Source organism: Sprattus sprattus, assembly GCF_963457725.1.
Source record: "Sprattus sprattus genome assembly, chromosome: 3".
Classification (NCBI taxonomy): Eukaryota; Metazoa; Chordata; class Actinopteri; order Clupeiformes; family Clupeidae; genus Sprattus; species Sprattus sprattus.
The window spans coordinates 20,010,442-20,021,212 of NC_137922.1; the positions used below are offsets into that span (position 1 = coordinate 20,010,442).

Here is a 10,771-nt window from a genome sequence, read left to right on the forward strand (position 1 = left end):
TTGGCTTGATAAACTGAAATTAACTATTATATGCTCCTGCAGACTGATTAGGTATAATTTTGAAAAGTAGGTTTTGGCTAGACATGCAACTGGCCGAACCTGTATTATGTCATCTGCATACCACAGTTTATATGTTTTGATGAACGTCTTGAAGTGGCACGGCTAGGTATTGGCCTACTTTAGGCTTTACCATTATGTCCGTAGTATATGGGCCATTCTACCGAATTCGTGTAATATGCAGTCCCTCAACAATAAAAACTATTTACAAAACAATTAGGTATTTAGGCATAGATATTTAATTAGAAAATGTTATGGTCTATATAAACCCAATGCATTACATGAGATAGTGATAAGCTAAATATATACAAAATCATCATTTATAGGGTACTTTCTATTGGGAAGTAGCTGTCCCCAACCCTGACATCTAAATTTCAATGCCTTTAAATAACACTTTTCAATTTTTTTTGATTTTTTTCAATGATTTAATTTCAAAGATCTTTATGATTGGGTTGAAACAAAACTTGGAATATTTAGATTTATTGTGGGTTTAATTTTTAAATCAATTTTCTATACTCAAAAAATCATGTCCCTAGTTTTCATGTCACTACCGAAACACAAGAGTTTTAGTCCATTGGCTGAGCCTGTGTTTTAGCCACGACTCTGCATTTTTGACCATGCAGTGACACTGCATCTCTGACCCTCATGGTTGAATGGTAAGTAGCTAAATCCCATAGTTTTTATATAAATGTGTTCCAAAGTCTGAAAATCGACGTGTAACCTTAAGAATTGTCACTACCGAAACGCATGTTTTCTTCAATTAAGTAAACCTTTTGGGGTTTCATGGAAAATCTTATGTTTGTATGTGTGTTCACCTCTTCAAAGATGTGTTTGCATGCCGTGTGCTTGTTAGAATTCTTTATTTATGCTTAAAGTTAGCTAGAATTGTCACTACCGAAACAGTCACTACCGAAACATATGGTAGTGACCTGATGATTTCAGTAGTGACAAAATGAAATGGTAAGTAGTTCAATCCCATAATTTTTAAATAAATGTGTTGTGTGGACTAAAGGGCGGCCCAGAGCACCTTTTGGAAGATTTTGGGAGAGAAATGAACATCCATCCAACAGTGCAGTCACTACCGAAACACTGGATGTCACTACCGAAACAGTGCAGCACTACCGAAACACAGGATGTTTTGTAAAAAATTAAGTATATTGAGTAATCAACTGAAATATTATGATACTGATTGGATTAATGTATGTTCAATTTCATCAATTAACAACTCTGGAATCAATATGAGCAGTATTTTGCATTTTACAAAGAAATATTGCACTTAGATTTTGATGAATTGTATAAATTGAACTTGAAAATTTGATAAAAAATTCATTTTTATGGATTTCATTGTGAAAACCTTCAAGAAATATTTGTAAAAATACTCTTCAGAGAAGGGAAGGAAACACAATCTGAACAGGTCAATAATAATACTTTTTTACTATAGTAAATGTGATGTTTCGGTAGTGACAATTTTTGGAAGAGGAAAAACATTCCAACACATTCTGAAAATACAATATAAAAATTGACTGTTCTTTTACTAGATAAGTGTACTTTAGATATGGTACAATATACATACGGACAAAGTTTTGGGAATAAAACATAAAAAAAATCAAAATATTTCCGACCTGTCTTTGCACCAATTCGGTAGAATGGCCCATATATGTTTTCAACGCAAACAGTCTACTGCCACTCTCTGGCGATTGATACTAGATGGTCAGACTAACATCTGCATTTGACACAGAGGGGGGGGGGGGGGGGGGGCAAACGCCATTTGCAAGTTTTGCAAGACCTAGCCTCTGGCACTTAATCAAATCAGTGACTGAGCTGGCAAAGGTATTTCTCCTATCGCCCCCTCTCTTCTGGCTTTTATTCAAATTTGGGTCAGGGGTGAGAGTTTCAACGTCACAAGCTTGCAAGATGGCGCTGGGAAGGCTGTGAGATGAGAAAACAGGATGGCTATTTGAAGACCTTCTTTCGATGTATTAAGGTATCTATTTCATTGGCAGTCTTACAACTTAGTGTTTTAAAGAGAAAATCAAAATGCTTGGCTAGTTTGGTCGTGTATTTGATTTCAATCTGCGCTTAAAGCGAGTCGAGATTCCTCAAACGTTTGGCTCTTATCGCGTGCCCACAGGGTCTTCTCTTGTTCAAAGCTTGGAGCTCGAGCGCAGCGCCAGCGCTACCAGCCTGCCAGTGGCTGTGCAATATTCGCCATACGTTCTGCCTGGCTTTACTCGTCGTGCTGTCGAGAGAAATATGGTCGTCGACGTGTCTGATTTTGTTTTTTTTCCCTGTGTGAATAACTTCGTTGGAGTAAAATTCGGCATGGACCTTTCAGTATTGTAATCAATCAAATTTATCAAGCAACATTCACTAAACGTGAAGCAACCAGCTAATGGGCTCAGATAAGCCTTGATCCGCGTCATCACAGCTCATACGGTGTGTCTTGTTTTTAAAAGGAGAAAGGGAAGGAAAAATCATTATTAGAAATCCATTCATGTTTTCCGATACAATTGATTGTCAGTATGCTGTAAGCTAAAGGAATATTGTCTAAACAAATGACTACATTCGGTGACTTACGTTGATTACATCGCTAGCTAGCTAATTAAATGCGATTGTTTGGGGGGGCTGATGCATTGTTGTTTTCTGTTTTATGTTATTCTTGTTGACACTATGGGACTTGTCATATGTGGCCACATTGAGCAGTGACGTAGGCTATGGTTTTAGTGTTAACCACAGCTGATTTCAAATTAATCCAGAACGCTTTGCTGTCACATTTGGTATCATATTGGTCAGAGTGTTTCTACGTCAAGTTTAAAAAAATTGATGAAAACTGTTTTACTCACTGAGATATGCAGAGTTGTCTCTGAAAGAGGAGACGTTTCCTATTTCGGGATATTTTGGTTCATTTTTGTTGCTACAATAGCGCAATGTAGGCTACATTATGATGTGTTTCGTTGGCTGCGCAATTTAGTTAAGTAGGGTATGCAGCGGGTTGACATATTTAGCTGTTACTTATTTTTGTATGCAGGTGTCAAATACCTGTTCTTTCTTGAACAAAAAGATTGGGTGGCTTTTCCCCAAACCAATCCAATTTTCATCTCATCCATTTTAATGAAGGGGGAGGGGTGCTAGTGTATCACTGTGTTTTTCTTTGCGTTGAGATAAAATGCCACATCTTCTCATGCGTTCTGTTGGCATAGAATGCATAGCAGAACTCTGTGGACCTTCTCCTCTCCTGATTGAAATGACAGTGCAGTTTGTGGATGGCACTTATTTACTTTTGGGGCAATAGTCTAGAAAAAAATCGGGCTTTTTCGAGCTCCGGATGTGTGAAGTTTTTAGTCTCGATCAGAGAAGACCGAAAATGATACTTTGGAACAAAACGATGAATTAAATACCCTTTTTCAGTCTGTTGGCGGTGTTAGATTTCCCTATGATCAACTACGATTTGAAGCCATAAGCAACCTTCACTTCAGAGAAGCCTATAGCCTACCTGCATGTAATGCATTTGCTTTGAGATTAGGCAGTTGATGGATTTTAATTTAGGACAAAAGGAACAATGTCCAGTCAACCATATCATTCTGTTTTGCAATAGCTGACAAAATAAACAAGTTGGGTATTTGCCATTCTCCAAGGATGGTGGTTGTGGTGTTGGGCTGTGTGTGAGGCAGGGTGGTAGGCTGGAACAGAGGTTGGCCCGTCACTTCCATGCTCAAGGAGGTAGTGTCAGAGGGAGAGGAGGAACTGATTGCAAAAATAATTTTTGTGTGGATGAGCATAAGATAAGGTGATGCTGCTTTAAGGGGTAACCTTGTCTGTGAACCGTCTAGTCACACATACTTTGCATGTTTGTTGTGAAATACTGCAGTTAATGAAAGCTGTCAAAACCAGAGTGCAGCCGTTGCATGTGAGGCTTAGTGTGTGGAGGAGGAAGTGTTTTTTTTTTTTTTTTTTTTTTTTTGTGTGTGTGCCTGAATTGAATGTTTTGAAAATAGTTACGGGTTTAAAAGGAGGGGAATTGAGGTAGTGACACCAGTTTTGTGGTGTCAATGATTTTGTGGTTTTAATGAAGAGTGATCCTTTTTTGGATACATTGCACTGGGTTGCATGTATGACAGTGGTTTGAATAGGCCTAGATTTTTTAGATGCGTTCTCCATCCAAACATACTGAGTAGTTGTGCCTCATAAGTACATTACGACTACTGAGTTTGTAGAGAGAATGAACATGGGTTTACTTAATTGTTTCAAAACAGACACTTAACAGAAAAAACAACAGTGTCTGAATTCACTTTGCAGTTTAGAAAGCTACAAACAAAAAAAAACACTGGAACTCAAGCTGTTTACTTTTGGGTATTTCTAAGGGTTTCCTATCTTAACCTTATGGTGAGTGCTTCTGAACTTTAGACTTATATACTGCTCGAGGGAAGGGCTTCATCTGACTTCTTTTGGGCTAAAGAGCAGTATAGAACGAAGAAGAGGGTCTTGGCTGAAGGATGGGCGAGGAATGCCATTGATAAGTGATTCTCTCTTATCTGAGCCTCAGGCTGTTACAGGAACAAATTCTCAGTTACATAAAATGATCAGGTTTATTTCAAGTTTAGAAACGACATGTGCAAGATTTAGCATTTGTTGTTATGTGTCTTTGCAAGGTGTTGTGTTTGAAAGACGCTTAATTCTCATGTCGTATAGTGCCCTCATAGTATAATTGCTAGTCCCTAAGAATTCCCACAACAAATTCAGTTATTTTTGGCCACAATAATCACAACAGGCCCTTGCAAGATCCTGGAGGGGCCGAATTGCCATTGATGATTGGTGTATACTTTAAACGTTTTATAGTCAAGCCTTTTCCCTCTTGGCTCATTCCACTGCTTTCTTTAAACTCAATATTCAAGGACTCGCATGGTCATTCGCCACACTGTTGCACAACTCTTCAAGTTGTGTCAGTAGTTTGCATTTAAACAGTAAAAGCAGGCCCCTCGAGGGTATGTGGCACAGGATAAGCTTGTTTACGAGGTTAATCATGCTCCTTGCCAGACTTGTTGTTACGGGCGCTTCTGCTTACTGTGCGCTTTAGTCTTACCAGACGTCACCTCTCACTGATTGGGACCTTTCATTTCTTGTGATGGGCCCTTCTACCTTTTTTCCAAAGGTGGGCTTGGGTGGTTTTTTTTTTTGGTTAGGGTGGGGGTTGGTTTGGGTGGGGGTTAAGAAATGTCTGCAAGCCCATAAAAGAACTAGTGGTGCCTTATCAACCCGTTGTGTGCAAGTCTCAGATAATTTTACATCTCAAACGTCTCACGGGTCTGCTTTTGGTGGGGAGTGGGGCTTTCTTGAGATATCAACATTTAGCAAACAGATGTGGGCCACTATCTCACCAATCCTTATAGTATACTATTGTGGTCCAAAGCTAAAAATACTTCACCCAGTGATATGATCACACTCACTGGCCTAAAGGGTAGCAGAACTGTATGTACCAGTGGATAGAAATTTGTAGGTGAAGTGCAAGTGGATGTGTGTGGCAGCACTGAAGAGTATTCTGGAGCTGTTATACAGGTGGGCAGAGGTATGCTTTGTGTGTGTAGCATGACGGCCATCACATATTGATAGGAAGGTAATCCCACTGAATGGTGGGGTGTAATGCGATGCTGGGGTTATGGGCAACGTGTTGTGTTGTGAACTCATTGGTTGTGAAGTTCATTTCATTAGTTTAACTCCAGAGCTACTGTGTCTTGGCTAGTATGTTAATATATGCAATAATTGAAAGTATTTCTTTGTGTGTATTGGGGTTCTGGGTTGCCCATTGCATGTGTGAACACATTTTAATGTGTGTTGTGATGGATGAGATACAGAACAGCGGTAGAAAGAAGTTGCTTGGCTTGAAAATGGCTGTATTGTTTTTTCTTGCTTTCTGTAGAAAATTGTATTGAAGCCACCAGAATCCTTCTATTTCATCATGGCTCTGTACTTCTGTCCGTGTTGTCAGACAAGAGGATGTGCTGCAAATATACCTTTTTGTTGATGGAATTTCGATGCAGTCAATTGCTATGAATCCTTACAAAGGCATAATGACTAAGTGGACTAAACAGAAGAACTATTGATCGATTGCTGCATTTCTATAGTCAGCAGTATAACTCTAGGTATTATTATAGGGAGTACTGAATGCAGAAATGACTGAAGCAAGAATTTATTTTTCTTTAAAAAGCCAAAAGGGCAGATGAGGGGACATTTCTTGTTTCAAATTGGATTTAATTTCTAATCTTGACTCCTCCGTACTAAATGAAAGGTATGCAGGAACCCTTGAAGGGTGTTGAACGTACAATATTTATCAAGCTTTGCATGTTAGTTTAATTTGCTCAAGGAGAAAATCCAATAGATTAAGTTTTGGAATCCTTTCAAGAATACGTTTTAATGTTTGCAACCACCGTCATATGTAGGCTATTTATAGTTCATCTCATCTGCCAAGCCCTTGCTGTTGTAGCTGATAGGAGGCTAATTTAGTGGGCGAGATATTAGAATGAACCTGCTTGTCTTATGATAGCAAATGGGTGTCTACTGTTTCATTTTCTTCTGTTTTTTTTTTCTCCTCCCTTTGTCCTTTTACTGCTCCTAGAATACTTTGAGGGCTTTTGAGTGGTGCACGTGGCAGCATTGAAACATTCCTTGATTTTTTTTTTTTTTTTAGTCTTTTTCTGTGTGTGTTGGCTGTGGTGAGTAATCCATTAGGAGGAAAATCAACAGAGGAACAGACAAAATAACACACCCTAGACTAGATCCAGCAAACGCTGCTCTGCTTGTGGATGCTTGCTGAAATTGGACCATGAAAATGGAAAAGAGAACCATATGTGACCTTTTCTTCTGGGACATTCTAAAGGATCGTAGCCCCAACCAATCACCAATACATCGCCATCCCCCCAAAAAATGGTTAAATCTCTATCTGTTGCATTTCAAAGATTCTGCTGCAAGCCAGGGCCTGCTTGGGCACTGGGAGGGGAGGGGAGGGGGTGGTGGTTGCTGGTTTACCTGTTCTCACCACACCCATGGTGAACCATCAGCTCAGGTTGCACTCAGTCCCCTATTGCAGGCGAGGCCTGGGACGTCTGCCGGTCACCCTCCCCCCAACGCCCCTGCCCCACAACAAAGGGAATGACCCTGGAGGCTGGCAGGCCTGGCCACTGGCAGGAGCGTTAAGAAGGCTTCTTGGCCTCCCTGTAAAAAGAGAGATTCAGATCATTGCTGTTCAGTCCTCCCCGCTCTCCCCCTCTCCATTGTCCCTAAGCTGTGTATTTGTATACAGCGGGGAACATGATACCAATTGTGTGGTGTGGACAAAAAGAAGTGTTTCTCTTTTTTTTCATGGGCGTCATGGTATGGATTTTTTTGTCAGGTGCTCCAAAAAAAAAAAATGACGCACTAGTGTGATATGCACAGTAAAATGAACGTATGGCTATTAAGTGGACTTCAACAAAATGGTCTTTCTTATTTTTTTATTTATTTCTTAGTGATGTATATTTTTTTGGTACATGGTGTAAGGCCTTAAGGATTTCTTATTTATATGAATACTTAAAAAATGATTACAAAAAAATCTTAATTGTCAAATATTTCTAGCAAAAAAATGAGATACAAATTCACTGATAATATTCTGACCTATGCGACTGTATGGACTTCATTAGCCCATTAAATCTGAATCACCAGGCCGTGTTTGGATTTTCAGCAGAGACCATTGTGCGTTTTAACCCGTTTAACATGATACCTATTTTCTTTTAAGTATTTTAAAATTGGCGTGTACGGCGTATAGTTTCCTCAAGATAGGCATTGTAATTATGGGTCCAGCCTGAAATCTTGGGGGTTGATCTTGGTTAATCACTGTCTGTCTGTCAGCCACTTCATGAGTTTTATTGCTTTTAGCTTTGGAAGACTTTCTTTCAAGCTACATTCTATGTGGAGATAATTCTTAGGTCACATGAAAATCCTAACCTGTTTTTTATGACTATAATTTTCAAGGCACAAATGTCTCCATAATGGTTTAAAATACTAAACTGTTAGTGTTAAGGCTTATGTGTAATCATGTTGAATATATAGATTTTTGTCAGCCTTCAGAAATGTTAGTTTGGCTTATAAGGACATGTATAGCAAATGGCTCATTGTGTATTTTAAGTTTCAGGTAGTATATCATACATTTATACTAACTATATCATTCCTATTCTCTCTCAGGTTGTGTAGGAGCAGAGAAAGAAGCTGGAAATGGAATTGCCAAATCATGCCAAACAATTGCTGCTGCAACTGAACCAACAACGAGCCAAAGGTTATCTGTGTGATGTGATCATAGTGGTAGAGAATGCCCTCTTCCGGGCCCACAAGAACATCTTGGCAGCCAGCAGTATCTACTTCAAGTCCCTCATCCTCCATGACAATTTGATAAATCTGGATACAGACATGGTCAACCCGTCTGTGTTTCGGCAGGTACTAGACTTCATTTACACCGGCAAGCTTTTGTCCTCAGATCAGGTCAGTGACCACAATTTCAGTGCCCTCCTAACGGCAGCAAGCTACCTCCAACTTCACGACCTGGCTGCTCTGTGCAGGAAAAAGCTCAAGCGCAGTGGAAGGTCCCTCCTCACCAAGCCTTCCACACCCACCAATGGACGAACCTCCCGCAACCAAAGGCTCTCCTCCACCCCTGTCACTCAGATGCTAATATCAGGGTTAAAAGACCCTGAAAAGCCCAAGCGACGCGAGGAGCTACTGAAAGAAGAGTTGTCCGAGGATGAGATGTTCATCGGGTCCACGGCCAACTCCCTCAGCCCTTCCACCAGTAAGAACGGAAGCAACGGCACCACTACCAGCAACAACCATAATATCAGCAGCAACAGTGGGGGCATCCAGGAGCTGGGCCTGGACCTGTCCAAGAAGAGCCCGTCTGGGAGTACAGCCACTGAAGAAGTCAGCCCCAGCAGCATCCCCCAAGAATCACCTCAATCTGCCTCAGAATCCACAGCCAACAGTGCCTCATTTGAAGAGAACCCCACCAACCCTCAGTTGGTTGGTGGAGAACCCATGATCCTCGGAGATGCAGGAGGAGAGGGCGAGGAATCCCAGCCGCCCCTCGACGGAGACCAACCCAGCAAGAACCCGCCCCGCCCTACGGCCAGGAGTCGACAGCGGCCCAAAGGTGAAGCCAATAAAGCAGACGACTCCGAGCGAGCTGCGCTGCCCAATGGCGTGGCCAAGAGGTTGAACGTCAACAAGAGCTCAGACGGTACCTTCCAGTGCAAGGAGGAGGACGAGGGCATGGAGAATGGCCAGGAACAGAGCGAGGAGAGCGGGAACAGTGAGAGCGAGGGCGGCCGCAACAGCGCCAACTACGTCTACCGGCAGGAGGGCTTCGAGCCGGCCCTCGGAGACAACCTGTACGTCTGCATCCCCTGCGGCAAGGGCTTCCCCAGCTCGGAGGAGCTGAACGCCCACGTGGAGACGCATACAGAGGAGGAGCTGTACATCAAAGAGGAGGAAGAGGAGGAAGCTTTCCCGAAGGAGGAGGAGGCAGAGGCCGAAGACCTTTCGTCCCAGGCGTCGCTGGTCAACAGTGGGGAGGCCCGTCGCTTCAGCTGCTCGGTGTGCAGCCGGAGCTACAAGGATCCCGCCACGCTCCGCCAGCACGAGAAGACCCACTGGCTCACCCGGCCCTTCCCCTGCAACATCTGTGGCAAAATGTTCACGCAGCGCGGCACCATGACCCGCCACATGCGCAGCCACCTGGGCCTCAAGCCGTTCGCCTGCGAGGAGTGCGGCATGCGCTTCACCCGCCAGTACCGGCTGACGGAGCACATGCGCGTGCACTCCGGCGAGAAGCCATATGAATGTCAGTTGTGCGGTGGCAAGTTCACGCAGCAACGCAACCTCATCAGCCACCTCCGAATGCACACTTCCCCATCATAAGCCAAAGACAGACAGCCAGGAGACCCTCTTTCCACAACAATAAGTGTGTGTCATGTCAAAAAAGAGAGCGCACACCCCTTACTTCTTCAAAAGTAGGCGTAGAATTTGTTTTTGTTTGTGGCGCCAGAGAAAGAGAGAAGATAGGTGAGTGTTTCTCCTGCCTTCCAAAATAGGAGAAGTGGTCAATTTAAGGAAGTTCCAACCAAGGAAAAAAGGCATCATTATCTCTTAAAAAAAAATCGGTATGATTTTTAACATCCTTTGACTTTACTACATGCTGTGAATGTATGGTTGGGGTACTTATGCTGTTTTTGTGGCTTCATAGGACAACCAGACCACTACAAACCCGATGCAGTCTGTGTTTGGCAGTTTGCCTTCATTTCTGTGATGTGTGTCTCGTGTCCATTTGGTCGGGGGTTATGTTGGTATCCCAAACGTACACACTTTTTATTTCCTGATCACAATCCTGCTGTGGTGCATTGGCTTTGGAAAGGAGAATCCTAAAGTCAGTTAAGGAAGTCCTTGAGACAAATAAGTATATTGTGACCATAAGATTATTTTAAACATATATTTTAAATTCAGAGGAAGATTTAAAAAAAAAAATAAGCAAAAAAAAAAAAAACTTTCCCTTACTATGGCAATTAAGTGTTTCCAAGGGTCTCAAAGATAGTGTTGTCAGACATACCAAAACTAGGAACTGTCTGAAATCATTACTGTGGTGTTTCATAAAAGCTTTGTGCATCCAACCAAACATTTCCTATGATTTCTGCTCAATACC

At 42.0% G+C, this 10,771-nt stretch overlaps 1 protein-coding gene across 1 annotated transcript; it reads left to right on the top strand.

Moving 5' to 3' along the window:
• Nucleotides 1-1,995: 1,995 nt before the first annotated feature.
• On the top strand, nt 1,996-9,993 carry hic2 (hypermethylated in cancer 2; the record flags this gene model as incomplete). Its single annotated transcript, XM_080834724.1, has 2 exons — nt 1,996-2,041; nt 8,269-9,993. The coding sequence occupies exon 2, from the start codon at nt 8,299-8,301 to the stop codon at nt 9,991-9,993; it is 1,695 nt and encodes a 564-aa protein (XP_080690850.1). The 5' UTR covers nt 1,996-2,041; nt 8,269-8,298.
• Between the last annotated feature and the right edge of the window lie 778 nt (nt 9,994-10,771).